This window comes from Rhamphochromis sp. 'chilingali', assembly GCF_963969265.1.
Source record: "Rhamphochromis sp. 'chilingali' genome assembly, chromosome: 11".
NCBI lineage: Eukaryota > Metazoa > Chordata > Actinopteri > Cichliformes > Cichlidae > Rhamphochromis > Rhamphochromis sp. 'chilingali'.
In genome coordinates, this window is record NC_137938.1 from 22,412,039 (window position 1) to 22,428,713 (window position 16,675).

The 16,675-nt window shown below is 41.6% G+C and overlaps 1 protein-coding gene across 1 annotated transcript; it reads right to left on the reverse strand.

Annotated features, from left to right (window-relative positions):
* Positions 1-277: 277 nt before the first annotated feature.
* tuft1a (tuftelin 1a) lies at positions 278-10,596 on the reverse strand. Its single transcript, XM_080897506.1, has 12 exons — positions 10,405-10,596; positions 4,876-4,956; positions 3,940-4,041; positions 3,750-3,836; positions 3,434-3,484; positions 3,241-3,324; positions 2,451-2,561; positions 2,112-2,335; positions 1,895-2,000; positions 1,711-1,794; positions 1,443-1,537; positions 278-1,329 (listed from the first exon to the last, which is right to left on the reverse strand). The coding sequence occupies exons 1-12, from the start codon at positions 10,462-10,464 to the stop codon at positions 1,257-1,259; spliced, it is 1,158 nt and encodes a 385-aa protein (XP_080753632.1). The 5' UTR covers positions 10,465-10,596; the 3' UTR covers positions 278-1,256.
* Between the last annotated feature and the right edge of the window lie 6,079 nt (positions 10,597-16,675).

Here is a 16,675-nt window from a genome sequence, read left to right on the forward strand (position 1 = left end):
CAGATTTGTTGGCTGCACACACAAAACTAATAGTTATGCTGTCGTGAATAAACAATTGGATTTCATCAGGTTATATTGACCATGCATTCACATGCCTAGATGTACTGCATTGCTAAATTATTTAAATTAAATGTATGCATTAATGAGTAGTTGATGTACCTAATAAAGTGTATCATTATATCATTTTGTAATGCAACTAGCGTCCAGCAGAAGGAGCCCGCGTCACCTTATTTCACTTGTGCTCTCTGCGTAAGAACTGAAAGGAAACTCATTGATTTTCAGTTATTTTATTCTAAAACAAACACAGATAGCAGATTAACAGGTACTTCGTACAAAAGCTTCTCTATTAAACAATGTCTCTAGGCATTTCATTTAACATTAATAAATATAGAGGAAAAAGCTGTTAGGTAGAAATCAAAACATCAAAATCACATTGATATGTACAACAAGAAGGTGACTGTCTGCGCAGTGACTGAAATGCTTTACAAGAAATATTAAGAAAAAGGACGCCTCTCACGTGTCTGACTTCCCAAACATCTTCATTTTTCTTTCCTCCTCACAGTTTCATAAAGTGCCATACTTTTCGTTGGAGGCTTGACAACCATATATTTACTTACAAACAGCTCAGAGAAAAAAAATAAATAGCCCATAAAAATAATCACAGGGTGTCGCCCTTATAGAGGCTACAGTCAGTATTTACACTCTAAAGCATTACACCGCTCACACAGAAAGGGAGCGGAGTCACGGAGGAGTCAGCAACGAAGACAAAGACACAATTCAGATAAACGTGTTAATGATTCTTCACATCGTGTGTCCTGACGGTGGCGTTAGCTACAGTTTATTGGCTCTGCATTGCTGTATGTGAATTTTATAATGTTGTTAGGAATTATTACCCCCTGCTCTTTGAGTTAATCATCATTAGAAACTTAAAGCAGGGCAAGCAAAAACACTTGCATACAGTTTGCAGTACTACACGTAAACTTAGACACACATCGCTCTCTCTAATGCAGCTACATTAAAGCGGACATTCTTTATGCATATGCGCAGACACGCAAGTGTGTGTGTGTGTGTTTGTATGTGTGCTGATAAACCCCTCCCACCCCCTTTTTTCCTTCAATATTGTTTGGTTTGGTAGTTGTGGTCTCTGATGTTCAGCACGCACATCGGAACCGTTCACTTCAGTCGACATCGAACAGGCAGTTGGTGCTTCTGAGCCCTTCTCAGCAGTAACTGATTAATTCATCTGCCCAGCTGGTTCATGACTTGATCTCGATGACTTTGATGAAAGGAAGCGGTTTGTTGGATGAGGTGGACAGCTTGATTGGTTTGCTGTAGTGATGAGAGGAGGATAAATTATTTTTTAGGTGGAAAACAGCATTTAACGCACCTAAATGTGTTGTTTATAGGTAATATATTGGAAGAGCGCTGGCAAAATAAGTCACCTGTAGACAATCTGGGCGTTGCGTTCTGATGAAAGGTAGGAATTTGACCTTTGTCCTCCCAGAAAGTAGTCCACCTGGTCGTGCATTTCTCGGTTCTGCAAACACAGGGAGATTTCAAAGGGTGCAAATTATAATCACAGAACAGACACTGGCTTCAGCTTTTCTCCTTTCGTCTTCTCTCTAATTGCAGAGGCTGGTCTACGTTTTACCCTGACCCTTCAATTTAAATTCCTCAGACATATTTTCTTACAGAAGAAGCTGTCCTCACCTCAGCCTCCAAAAATGCCACTTTCTCCTCCAGCTCTTTGATCACGCGGTCCCGCTCCTGGATCACCATGCGAGAGTTCTGGAGCTAAAGACGAGCAAACATGGAGACAGACAGTGAGCGATCCCTACGCAAAGAAGACGGAGACAATGTATTTGCTTTATAGAGCCACACATGCTCATCCCACCTGCTCGATCATGTGTCTGACTTTCCTCTGTTGGCTTTTCAGCATGTCATCCAGATGGTGGATCTTTTCTTTGAGTATGGCCAGCTCCTTCTCCAACTGCTCAGTCCTAAAAACACACACAGTATGTTACAGCACGCTATTGAACACGCTATTGACAGATAATTGATAAGTGGAGAGTTTAACACTTATATGTGTGTGTGTGTGCTTATTAGCTGACCTTTCCGCCCCTTTGTGGCCCTCCTCTCTGATCTTTCGCAGTTCCCGCAGTTCATCTTCACGGTTGCGGATGGCCTCCCGCAACGTGGCGCTCTCCTGCTCCATTCCTCCCAGCAGCCTCTGAAGCTCATCGATGCGCTGGTCTTTCTTCTCATTGGCTTCTTCTGTACTCCTCAGCTTCTCCTCCTGGTCACTCAGATGCTCTCTAAGCCTGCTGCCTTCAGCCTGGATTGGTCAAAAAGTTTTGTTCTAAATATCGCTTTCATGCAAATTATATAAATATGTATGTGTTTACTTTTTATGTAATATGCACGATGAATGCAAAGCCAGTGTAGGTTACCTGCAGTCTCTCTTTCTCCTCCAGGTGTTTCTTTTCTGCTTCCTGCATCTGTGCATACAAGCGCTTACTGACTTCTCTCAGCTTGCTTCTCTCTGCTTCGTCATCCATGTCCTAACAGAAAATAAAGCGCTGGATTACCCTAATAGTACTCAGATGTTTTTAGAATGATGTAATCAATACAATGATGGCCGAGTCTCGTAAGAGCTCTGTGGGTGTTGCCGCTATAAAGAAAACAGGCGTGTCCACGTGCGTCAGTGGTGCAGCTGGAACATGACCTGCGTTTCCCTCCTATTTGTGCCTCCCACACTTAGAGTGAGTAAGGTGTCATGTGAGTCACAAATGTTGCTATAAGTGGCGCAAAAACAGTAAAAACCAAACACAACAGTGTCAGCTTCTTTGTTGTGTGTGTCTGCAAAACACTGCTGACACGCACAACAAGAGGATGCGACAAATGTCTGGCTTAGAGTCAGCGAGGATGAAGCATGCGTGGAATGAAGGGGGCCTGAAAACAATAACACACGCAGGCAGCGGTACATAGTGTGCCGGAACAGCTCTTCCGCGCATTTTCTTACACCCTGGGGTGCTGTAAACGTAGCTGCTTTTTGTCTGCCATTTTAATCCTCTTTTTCCCCCCATGATGACACCACATTCTATCTGTGAGCCTCCGGGAGGTGATCGCTTTACAGGAATCTTATAGAAAACGCAAACTGACGCAGATAGCCCGTGGAAAAAAAAAACAACAAGACACCACAGGACTGAAGCTATGATGTGCATACGTGTGTTTGCTCACCTGCCCGTCATCTTTAGCTCCTGGTTTAGTGGATGAAGTGCTCTTTCTGAAGGGGATTCCAACCTTCCACCCATTTGTGTGCGGCTGGACAGATAAAAGGAGGAAGTGCAGATGGAAAATGTTAAAGACAGTGAGGGGAGAGCTAAAGGAAATGCCATCAAGAGCTCAGGATGCAAGGCTAACAATGGCTTACCTTGTTTTTGGCTGCCATCTGCTCCCTCAGAGTCTTCAGGCAGTATCTCACCTGTGTGACACAAACACACAAAAAAGATATTGTTATAAATTAAGATATTATCTGAACATGTATGTTTTCTACTTGAGCAAATAACCAACACAGGAAAGTCGGGAGCTGAAGGGAATCACGAGAGAAAAGAGGCGTATGAGTGAGGATGATTTTACAAGATGCAAATTCTTACATAAGTTATAAAACAGGGACGACAGACTGTAGAGTTACTGTGTGCATTTGTGTGTTAGTGAAACAGCCAGATAGATGCTGTCCAGACACTGACCTCCTGTATCTGTGAAACTTCATCTGACAGCATCTTCAGGCTCTCTTGGTGTTTCTGCTGCTCTTTTTTGCGGGCCTCTAGATACACCTGAAACAAGGACATACATGAATGTATATACTGGTTTAAAACCAACAGAAGAAAAAAAACAAAAAAAAAAAAACACAAACAAAGAAAATACAAAGAAGCCTACCTTGATGATTTCTACCTGCTCCTCTGTGGATTTGACTGGTTCAGAGGTCAAAGCAGTCCTCTCGTTGGCTGGCTGCACCAGTGCAAAAGCTCGTCCGATTGGCTGGAGATTAGCAGACATAAGAGGAGTTCACAATTGGGTTTTTGCGTGAATAGATGGGTGTGATAAATTTCTAAATAAAATGTCAAACTAAATGCAGATGATCCAGAAAGGGTTTGGTCATATTTACAATCAATGCTGCAACACAGGATTCGTGAGAACTGGCAGGAATGAATCTGACTGATAATTAATACAAAGCTTTTTGCCAGGACCGTCTGCATGCTTGGTCAAATCAAACTGTTAACAGGCAAAAATGAAAAATTTCTTCCTGCGTGGGTGTGAAAGACCGAGAGCCTCTGCAATCAGGAGCCAGACTTTGAGCACTAATTACTATGGAGACTAACCCATAAACATCTGGCCAAAACGCAGAGAGGGAGTGAGAGAGCGAGGGGGGGGGGCATGCAGATAAAGGTGGAGACACGTTATGCAACTGTGCTGGTGGTCCCACTGGTATTGGTATAACAATGGTTGTTTTGAGACACTGAGTGTGGGAACCCCACTAATGAAAAGCTGATGGCATCTTCTTACGCGGCTGGTGTCTTTTCTTTTTCCTTTTTTGAAAGCGCAGCTGTTCTGAGCTAATTACTGAGGATCGTAGAGAAGATTAAGCAACTGTCTGAACCTTCAGATCCAAAAATGGGGTGAACAAACCTTCAGCACTTCTTTTCTCATCCGTTAACATTTTAAAACATTTTAAAATGTTATTCAAATATCAAAGACTCGTATTTTAAAACTCTAAACTCCAAACACGCTCCATCTGCTGCTGATCTAATGCCCAGGATCTGCTCTGTTCTCCCTTCTGGTGGTCAGAAGTTATCAGGTACAGGACGTGCTTACCTTGTCCCTGTGCTGCTCTGTGCTCCGAGCCGCCGCCTGGTTCTGGTCGTGAAGTGTGAGCCGCAGCCGCCTACACCCCTCCTAAAAAAGGCAGCGAAAGTAAGAGGTTGATGAAGTGAAGCCACAAAGAGACGGTTATGTGATGGAGAGGCTGATTGGGGACTATTTTGAGGAGGAGAGGGGGAAAAAAAAAAAAGAGGAGGAGGAGAGACTGAGTCATACTCAAAGAGTGAAACAGAGAAGGAGGGACAGTGGGGTGGGGGAGTATCCAGTAAGAAAGTGTGCTATAGGAGCATCAGAACGAAAGAAAAAGTTTTCTCCCTGCTGCACAGGGACAGATTGTTTGATTTAAACCAATTGCTACAGACGTCAGAGGGACTTAGGCGGAAACCCTCCAGATGCTCGCAGCCAACTGGAGACAGTGGCTGGATTTCTGGGAAAGTACTCAGCAAATGTAATGTCAAGCAAGACGGAATATTTCCATGGCAACATAACCTCACAGTAGCCATAAACTGTCTGGCACACTAACAATACAAGAGGGCGGAGTAAGATGGAGGCAAAACAATGCACAGAATCAACGCTCGAGCAAAACGCACAGATATTTTCTTTCAGTCACAGGATAAAAGTCCCAAGGACGGGACTCCGTGTGTGTCTTCCAGTACACGGCGGCCTCTAATAAACAGTGACCAGTCAGCGTCTGTGCTAATGCAAGTATGCGGATGTTTGGGAGGAGGTCGGAGACATTATATAACTCGTTCCAGCCAACACAACTTGTTCTGTTCATTTTCCCGTGGGTATTCACTGTGTCCTCCTCAAGTCACCGCCAAACAACTCTAAACAGAAACTAATGTATGAACGAGTAATACTTCCAATCAGATTAACTGGTGATATATTACATGTAATCAGATAATTGGTTAAATCGTAAACAAAATGAACATATCTGTGTGTGCCTGCTCTCTGGTGCGTTTGAGTGGGAGCGTCTGGTCATGTTTAGCCACTTGTACGTTAATAGTTTATTCCTTTGTGTTCTTTCGGTGCTCATCATGCACCACAACAGCCCTACCTACATTTTGTTACCTTGCTTTTCCTTTCATAGACACTGCTTTAGGCGGTGTCACAGCAATCTCGCCTAAATGTCAGTTTAATTGGCGTTACAGAACAGCGATCAAGTCGCACGATCTTCATCTGCGGATGGACTTCGCCCTGCTGTCAGTTATAGATGCATGTTGTTCTCTGAGCCTTTAATACAACTCGGTGAAAGTGCGGCTAGAATGAACATTCGTGTGCGATTTCCTTTATCAACAGCTGTTTCTGTTTTGGTCAACAACTAGAAGAGAACCCAGTGAGCCCATCCTCCACTAAGGTCAATGCCAGTTTTTAAGGCATTTTGTCTGGATTGACACTTTAATGGGTCTTTCCCTCCCAACAAGCTTCATGATCTTCAGCTTGGTAGTTTCAGCCAAAACCTTCCCTGTTCTCCCCCGTAATTATAAGGAAGTGTAGATAAATGAAATGCAAAATCACCTGTCTTCAAGTGATTTTTGAATGTAGATGAAATGCCACTTACCAAGCAACTCATTTAAAAAAAAAAAATGTATCAATGATGGATAATAAAAACAAACAAATAACCAATTCTAATCTTTCTAATCTCAGCTTCTGTCCAGAGACTCTGTCTCATGTGCAGAGTGCGTCTCGATTCTGACCAGACGAGGGGAAATGAACTCGCTCGTGTTGCGTAATGCCACCATAAAAAGCTGCTGTAAAAGAAAAGCTTTGTGTTTAGAGAAGGTCTAGGGCTAGATTAGCTGGTTATCTTTTCAGGATGCAGTGAAAGGGAAAAGGCAGACAGCGAGACGTGTGGGACTGATATTCAGGAGACATAATAATAGAAAATGAATGTAAAAAAGGAAATAGAGTAATAGTCTTGGTGGAGGTCCAACCACAATGAAGAAAACTCCCCTTTCTTTCTTCATGTTCTCCTCTCAGATTGCAAATGTCTGTAAGCTCTAACAGGGTGCATGACTGGGGGAGGACGAAAGGGGAACAGTGGGATAGTTGTTAAGAAGGAATCCATCATTACACGACTTTTCTGGACTTCCACAGACAGCCAAACAAAGAGTCCACTAATCCCAGCTCTGAGCTATTCAGTCTCTCTGCTGGTTTGCTCTTTTATGTCCGTGGACACACAAAAATGCGGTCCTTTCCACCTTCAGCAACAACCTGTAATACTACACTTCCCGGGAACACGGACAAAAGGACCAGTTGGATGAGCTTATAGACAGTGACCCACGCATGGCCACTGACACGCAGAAAAACACACATACGAGGTTAAGTGCACACTGCCTTTATAATGGCAGAAACATGACAATGAGCTTTACGCACAGAGTCCACACAGCTGGGTGCACGACAATGGACACAAAAGATCACGGGGTACCTGCAGGCAGAAAGGCTGAAAGGATACGAGGATGCTTTTCATCTCAGACTTTGGCATCAGGAGGCTGTAACTGAGGGTTGACTAGCAGTTTAGGAATGTTGCTGTTAAACATGCAGAGTTTCTGGATTTGTCCCTTAGAAATCGATCCCGCTTAAAGAGGAAAGAGTTTATATTTCCGAACAGAGGTAGGAGCAGGTATCGCGCCCTTTAATAGTAAAGCATCCCCTTGTCTCTACAAGTGTACTTCCTGCATTCCCCAAAAAGAAACATCCTCTAATGTGTGTGTGTTTGAACAAACGTCTTTGAATTAAATGACATTCCTCCTCTCTTGCACTGCTTTCCCACACGCTGCACAGGTGTCACTTTATCTTTTGTCCAATTGCATCGTAAACCTCGGCCTTTAAAACGACAGGTGCAATCCGAGCATGGCCGCCAGTGCTTCCTGTGTGCTTTCAGGTAGTTTAGTAACAATGTTCACACTGTTATTGAGTTTCAGTGTCTTTCTTGCATAAAGGAAACGGGAATATAAACACATTTGTATAGAAAACCTTTATTTCAATAGGCGTAACCCAATACACCTCTTACTGCATCACATGCTCTCTTGACACAACTGATTGTCTGAACAGCAAACACTAACACAGGGAACTATGTGATCAAAGATTAGGTAAACAAAACTACGGCTCGAAGCTTCAACACCAACTTATCGGTAATAGAAACTGGATTTTATGACCACTTTTATATTCTGCTCCACCCAGCTTTGGCAAGCACAGGGAGTTTTACACAAAACCACAGAGATGAATCAAAGTTAATCAAAATAGGACTGATGCACAGTTAAACTGGTAACTTATTTATCGTTTCAGGGTTTCTTCATGTGACTAACCTGGTGCTTGCAAACCTCCAGAGAGGCTGCTTTTCTTTGTCACATAAGAGAATAAATTAAACACCCACTTTTGGATTTTGGACTGTGCTGAGAAGCTATGATGATTGTTATTCAATTAATCATTTAATCTTAGACCATTACTGGACGATTAGGTGATAATTATAGTGCTGAGCCCTAGTTTATGCATCTGTAGCTCCTGCGGCAGTGAAAAGGTGTCACTGTCCCACTGACTCAGCAGGCTGCGCCAATTAATGGGTTAAATTAGGTTAAGTCCATTTTAAAGAGGACAGAGGAGCTGATTGTTGCGTGAAATGCCATCATGTGAGAACCTGAACAGGTGATGATAAACAAGCAGTCCAGGATCAGAGTTCACAGTGACAGAGGACACTAGAATCCCTATAATCAGTCATTTTTCTGCTCTGTGTGGCAGGTAAAAAAGGTGTTTCCGGGCATATTGCAATCATGTCGCAACACAAATGTGCCAATAAGTCATGTCTGGCCCATTCCCAGCTGGTGATGTCAGACTCTCCTGACTAAGATGACTGATGATGAGAAGAGACGCTGGGAATGTGTTCAACAACATGCAATTGTGACATCACTTCTAAACATTGCCCGAGCTGAAAATAATACCTTGATAAATCCTGCTGTGCAGGAAAGAGAAAGCGCTACAGTTTCAAACAATAGATTAAAAAACCCTGGGATTTCTGGTCACTAGTACTAACCTTAGAGCACTCTTTGTTTCAGAGTCAGTGCTTCTTGTTCCTTCTATTTTATTTTTATCACATGATCCCAGTTCCCGAAAACATACTTAACAAATGAGCTGCTGAAGGCCTCTCTGTGCTACATCAGGCACATTCCTCCTCCTCTTGTATCCTTACAGACGTGTCACTGATAACTGTGTCATTAACTAATCTGTCAGCACCCTGCAGTCGTTACAGTACGCCGAGGTGAAAGTTCCTCGGCTGCTTTTTTAACTAGGAACAGCCATATCAGATGCAAATACTGCAGGTGGGTGACTATTTGACTGCTGAATTTGACTTTGTTAAAGATAAATTTATGTTCTCTGTGAAGCTGATGCAAATGTGCTATCAGCCTCATGTTCAAATGTCATGTATGATTAGATAAAACAAAGACTGGACAAACAAAGTTTCGTATATTGCCCCATAACACATTCCTGAGAGCTGTTAAGCAGTTGTGTGTAAGTGGCCTTTGTACACGTTGACGTTTATGTCTGCTTTGTAGTTACACAACAGAAGATCTAGATCAGTGGGTCCCCAAATGGTGCGGGACTTTGTGCCAACCATATATTTTCATCACAAATGGACAAAAAATAATGAATTTAATAGAACTTTAATACATTCATACACATCAAAGGGTCTGATTCATTGTAAGTAAAATAATTTGCCTTCCCGTCGAGCTCAGTCAGACAATATCTAATTAAATTAAGAATTTAGACGACCTTCGGGTTATTTTTAAACAAATATGAACGTGTGTGTCTTGAAAGTTTTACACGTTTCTGTAATATGATTTGATATGAGCTCAGCAGGGGAGCGCTGAGGTGGAAGGTGGAGGGTATCATGTTGCCCCGCAACCTCATAAACCACAGCGCAGGTCAACAGTTTGTTTTTTCAGGTGAGGTAAATGATTAATGCTTTTGCTGTCACGCAAGCAAATAAAGCCCATTCAAGGGATGTAAAGTATAGCTTAGAACTACTTTCTTTACAGGTTTGCAGCAAAGCACACACATAGTGAGCTGATTATTCCTGGTGATCAAACCTTCACATGGGCAGGTGGCACACATACTGCACAAGCACAGCCTTTAGTTCCTGAGCTGCCTTCACTCTCTGTAACTGTAAGCCTTTAAATGATGTGTCCAGAAAGTACTTGTGACAGACACAGATGTTATTTGGATTAATACTGAGCTGCCACCTTGTCTCTGTGGGTAAGAGGGGTTAATACCTCAAAGCCAGGGACAGTAAATGCACCATTTAAAGCAGGTGAAGCCACATAATCAGAGGGCAGAGTACAGACAAAAAATGAAAAATTGAAGAAATAGTAAATAACGTAAATAAATTAATTACAATAAATGAACAGGAAATTATCCACCGTGATTTATTTCTGGTTGGGTCATCCATTGATTAGACCTTCTTCAGTTAAGTACAGCAAACGCACAAAGACACAGAAATCCACGTAAGCTAATGTATAAGTAACTTACCCCATATTCTTGACTTCTGATGTCCTCAAAGGTGCACAGACTTCTCGTCACTCCGTTCATCTCTCACAGAAATAAATACTCCACACACACAATAAATAAAGAATTCAAAGCTTCGTCACGGTGTCTCTCTGCTGACCGCACACAGCAGCTCAGTCACTTTATCAGTCCTCGGCCCGGTAAGTGTGTGAGGAGCTACTTCTCTCTGCACGTCACAGTGGGAGTGAGCCACAAAAGCATGCGACCCGCCCACAAGGAGACCGAAACGGCCAAATAGGGAACTAGGGGAATCGGGAATAGCTGAGAGGGGAGGGTCAGCACCGGTATGACAACTTCTGGCACAGTGACTTCTAGAAATGTTACATCCCGATTATCACACGATGTTCAGAGAGCCATGAAAAAGTAGTAAACAGAGGAATGTGATGGCCCCTTGCTGAGCAGCGGAAGGCAACACCTACTGACTGCTGTCCAGTCAGCACACTGCTCAATGAATTATTGAGCGAGCTTGAACTCCTGACCGAGCCTGTTTAAGAAGACTCTCTCCTAAGATTACAAAGCAATGGAAACCAAAAGACTGAGTTCAGTGATTTGAGGCATTTATGCTTATTATTATTGATGTTGTTGTTGAACTTTTCTCACCAAATTCGACATGTAACTGCAAACACAATTGTTAATATAATACGTCTGCCCTATGTTAACAAATCCCAGATACTGTAGAAACCCATCCAGCCACAACAGGTTGCTCTGCAAACATATCAAGGTGGAAGCAGGCTAATTAATCTTCTGCAATGCATACACACTGTTACTATGGTGATGGCCATATTCAGAATATACATGTAATACCTGTGGCCTACAGCACACTGGCCCCACCCACCTGCCATTCAAAGCTTCTGTTTACAAAGGGCAGCCAATCAGAAGGGACGAAACTTAAAGCAAGGTATTGGCCTTAAAGGGGAGTACGTATAAAAAAATAACGAAGCAGATTATCTCAATTAAACGGACAAAAAATGCGGTAATATGGGGAAAAATAGGTACTCAGTAAGTAAAAATCTGCAATACTACAAGTTGCTATGTAAAAAGCAAAAATACAAGGCAGTAAGATTGCTCTAAAAGTAAAACAATCAAATAAAGCTAAAGAAAACAGAGTGTAATTAAAAGGAGAAAAGAAGCTGTTACAGTGAACATGTGTTACTTATTTATGTCAAAGCTACTTATTTAATGTGTTGCCATCGCCTGAATGTTTTAGTAATTGTGTTAATGTGTTTTTGACTCCATGCATGAATCTGAAGAATTGGTTTTACTGTTTTGATGTTTAATATCCTTTATAGTTATGCTTTTCGGTTGCCAGTCATATCCTTCACAGGCCGCATCCATGGCTTTCCCTTATTGTCTGTAAATGACATCAGCGTGCCAGGGACTGGGGGTGAAAATGAACGTATATGGCCAAATATAAACCCATTCCTGTGAGGTCAGCAAAGCACAGCTCATTCACGATATCACTCAACTGCAATACCAAGCTAAGCTTGTTTTCACTACCAGGTAAATGGCTGATTTACTTTAACTGAATTGTGAAATTGTTTATTCTTTGACAGCAAAGCATAACCACATGTCCTCACATAACAGTTAACAGTTCAGTTCAAAGCCTAAAAATGATTTACAGCATTTCAAAACAGAACACATGAAATATTAAAATGTTCCCTTTAATCCCTTTAATGTTGACTTTACATAAAACAGCACAATAAGCTGTCCTCCAGTCACAAAACAAATCAGTCGCGTCCAAAAGCTTGACAAAAAGGTTACTTCTTTATTTTCTTTATGTGTTTATTAATTTGTTGGTGCCAGGCAGATTTTTTCAGCAGTAATGTAAAACTCCAAAGCTTACAAAACATTTATTGTTCCTGCAGAATTCCTACTGTTGCACGACCTGGGCTGCATATTTCTACAGGCCACCCCGAAGGCACAAAGGTGACAGAACAAATGAGTAACAGAGTGAGCGTTCCTCTGCTGGCATGTAGCTGATGCAGCAGCAGCTGATCCAGCTCTGCACAGACCTCAAATTGGATAACGACTTTAGCGGCGTTTAGGAGCAAACAACAGCTCAGAGTGACACACAAAAGGATGAAGTTAAGTGAATTCGAACCAGGAGCAAAAACCAGGAGCACAAAAGCAGGAAAAGCCTAACCAGGCATTAGCGAAATTGTCTACATGACCTGCATTTTTAATAAGTAATCACTTCAAGGTAACCAGTCACTAACCAAGAATGTAACCTTTATATCAGAGTGGTTGCTTTCACTAATGGTTGATTTATCACTGGGAATGAAGTTCCTCCACAAACTAGAAGACCAGCACGTGTACACCTAATGCACACACCAAGCAACAATCCTAGTCCTGATTATGAGTTTACATCATGCCATTGGTCGCATGCAGACGCACTGATCCAGAGATCAGACAGCAGACTGTTATGAGAGTCTATGTTTTCATGCATGCACGCATTAGTGTTTTCAGATCCTCAAGAATCTGACAAGCCTGTCTGGACTAAAGTCTTTGTAGACGACTAAATGGAAATGTCTCATTGGCTACCTTAAAAGGGCTAACACAAGTGAGTCAGGAAAAGTGCTGCTCTGTGAACGTGTCCCTGCTGAAGCCCAAACATAACCAGATAACAGTTTCAACAAACGCTGTGACAGAAAAAAGGTAAATGCAAATATAACAAAAGACCATAAAACAACCTTCATTTTATACTTACTGGATGTACTTGGTGAGGGAGAAGGAAAATCACACTCAAATAAAATACAGTATTTATCTTTCACATACTTGATGTCAAATCTGGAACCACTCTGTGTTCATGTGTGTGTTTCTTAACTTAGATACTTCTAGCTTATTGGGATTTGTTCATCTCACTCCCGGTGAGCCAGTGTGCACGTCTGATATGGTTCAACAGAAATTCCACCAATACTGTAGGATTTTTTTTAACTTTATGCACTCATCCTTTAACTCTTTCCCACTTATAGACAACATTTGATAAACCTCTTTTGCACCTTGGTATATATCCATAAAGATGTGGTTTGCAGCTTTTTCCAAGGGTAGCTGCACAGGCACAGATCACACTCACTACTGATGCACATCCAGTTGTTTTGAAGGTTATTCCCAGTCGGCTTTCAAGGTGTAAAGAGTTAAAAATAAGTCGACATTTTACGCATTTCTTGAGTTGTACACATTGTTCTGGGGCATTTAAAAAATGAGTTTAAGCCAAAATTCAAATATAAAAGACTGCATTAAGTTTTTCCTAAATTGAGACTTTAAAATATTGATATCTAACCATGTGACCTGAACAAGAACACAACATTGTCTGACCTGCTATAACTGGGTTAAAAGTGCACTTCTGTGTAATGCAGAGAGGAGCTGACAAACTGATGAAAATAATAATGACGCTATAAGTGTGGTCACATACTTTAGATTATCAAAGTGAAGCTTACAGAAAACAATGGCTCATTTCCTGTCTTGAGGGCTGCGGTTACCACTGAGGATGCACAGGTCATGTCCTTACACACAGATAAAAAGGATGAGTCCCTCTGGAGTGACTCTTTTTTATTATGTTTACTTCTAGGGAGCAAAATCACGAGCTAATCATCTACTAAATTATAACAAGCAGAAATACGGGAGGTGGGTTTGAGCAGTTAGTTAGAAAAGTTGAATTTGGGCGCTGTTGTCAGTTTCCTTGTAAAAAAAGAAAACTTACATAACACGCTTTAGTGGAATCATGATATCAGAATCTGGACACAGCCCTCATTTAGCGTTGAACACAAGAAAAGTTATTTTTAAAGCACTGCATGATGACAGTCTTTGCTCCACTCCTTATCTTTTTTATTAATTGTGCACTGCAATTACAACAGAACAACTGAAAACATTAGTCACAGTGTGTGGGTAATTTCACTGCTTCTGTTTTTATTGTGTTTCTACATGTGAAACCCCTGAAGGCAGACAGAAATATTTTCACACCTTCGGCAGGGCAGTTTCTCAACAACAGGAGCCATACGTAACGACAAACACACCACGATTTCTAAAGCCAACACACCCAGCTCTTTGGCAAATCAGCTCTCAGGTTTAATGCTGTGTGCTGGAAAACAGGAATCATATGGAAACCCAATCCCACCCACGGAAAGTATGTTCTAGTCTAGCAAAACAGGTATTGTACAAACATTAAAGGTGTGACTTCATGCCAATAAGTTTGTTCCAAGAAAATATTTACAAGTTCAACTCCCAGTGAGAAGGAAAGGAAAGGCACATTTTACCTCTTTTGTAGATCAATCGCACAATAGCTCCATGGGAGGTAAAATAACTTTGTTAAAAAATCAGCAAGACTTAAAGTCTGTGTGTGCCGATGTGCCAAAAAGGATGTAAACACATAAATAACCCAGGGAGTTGGTGAAGTGTTCCCTCCAGGGTGCTGACTTTGATATCTTTTTTAAAAATGCAGCAAAAAAACCCCTAAAGTCATAAAATGTTGTGTCTTAAAGAGCAAAAGCCACAGATTTGTTCCCAGTATAGTGAGGAGAGTTTGCTGATTGTCTCCTTTCATTATTTCACTCATTTGCACTTCTGTAGAAGCTTCCTTGAACTTGTTTTCACGTTGACTCGGTACATTCCTGGAACGCTTCACCCAGTTGTGCTTCTGACACCAACAAACCATCCACCACTGGGCATCACTGGGAGATTCACGGTGCCGGCTCAAACACACTGGGCTATTTGTAGTAACATGCATTGCACGCCCTAATCCTATTTGCACAGAGCTTCGACAAACAGATGTTTTTAATTCGTCTTAAGTCTGTCAGGGTGTTGCACAGGTTGGTTTCGGGATTTTCATGCTCTTTGCTGTGTGAATGTCCACTTTTAACAGTGTAATGTTTAATTATGATGATGATAATAATCGTGCAACTGTTTCTTTAAAAAAAATGATTCCAGTCACACAATAAACAAAGTTAGAGGCAGATTTGGCTTAGAGCGTTACGGTCATGTTTGTTCCAGAAATGTAAAAACATGATGATAACAGTGTACTGAGAGCGCGGGAGCCCAACGCACGGTTGATTTCTGCTCTTCTTCTGATGTCGCTTTGTGAAATGTCAGATTTAACTGAGAAAAGTGTCTTCCAGTTTAATGTTACTAAGTCTTGTTTGCTTGTTGCCTCATCCTTTGTTCTCTAACTGGCCTCATCAATGTGCCAGCATGTCAGTTTGTTCTGGGGTGTTGGAGAATGTATGAGCTGAGTCAGAAAGCTGAAATCTAACAGACAAGAAAGCAAAATATTCATCCAGATTTGACTGACCCCTGTAATCACATGGATGTGTGCCTGTGTTGATAAAATCTTTTATCAGCACAGCAGCTGTGGTTGATTCTGCTCTGCTTGATGGATATCACAGGCGTGATGAGCAGAAACAGTTATGCAACAGGAGACACCCGGAGTCAAAACAACACTCATTTGTGGCCTCTACAACAAGCAAAATGTGCAGTTTTAAAACAATTTATAGCTTGTTGTTCTATTCTGCCACAGAGCAGAACATCAGGGGTGTACTTTGGATCTCGCCCCATGACAGCTCAGACAGACTCCAGCCTCCTGACAACTCTGAACTGGATAAGTGGCAGAAGATGGATGCTGTTCTTTTTGTTATTGAATCTACAAAGTGCCAACCTAAAATCTGTGTAATTCTGCTGTCATTCTCTCAAGTGTTCATGCAGGATGTATAGGCTACTTCACTCACTTAAGGAAAGACGGACATTTAAGGACTCAGTACACTTGAAACTGTGTGATGAAAAAAAAAAAAGACAGCCACAGAAGACTTTTTACCACAGAATAAAAGTACAGCTATGTTAAAAACATTTATGAATGAAGTGTAAGTCATGCCTCTGTGTTAGAGCCTTGGGGCAGGTAAACTGAAATAAACAGAAACTGTGTTATCAGAGTTATTAATTACACCTGTGGTTTTCTGTGCACACTGGCAACATGTCATTAAAAAAAAACATTCCTCCAAAAGAGCTGGAAGCAGACTGGAATAAAACTGCTTAGAAATCATAGCCAGATCCAAATACGCACTTATCAAACAGTAATAGGAAACAGACTTCAGTGGAACTCACCTTTAATTCCTGAGAAGTTTGGTGCTGCTGCCAAAACAAACATGAGCAATCTTTGCGATATTGTATCTTTGGAAGTGATACTATACAGACAGCATTTATCAACTGCAGGTTTAGATTAGAAGTGACAAATGTTAGTTTGTAGATT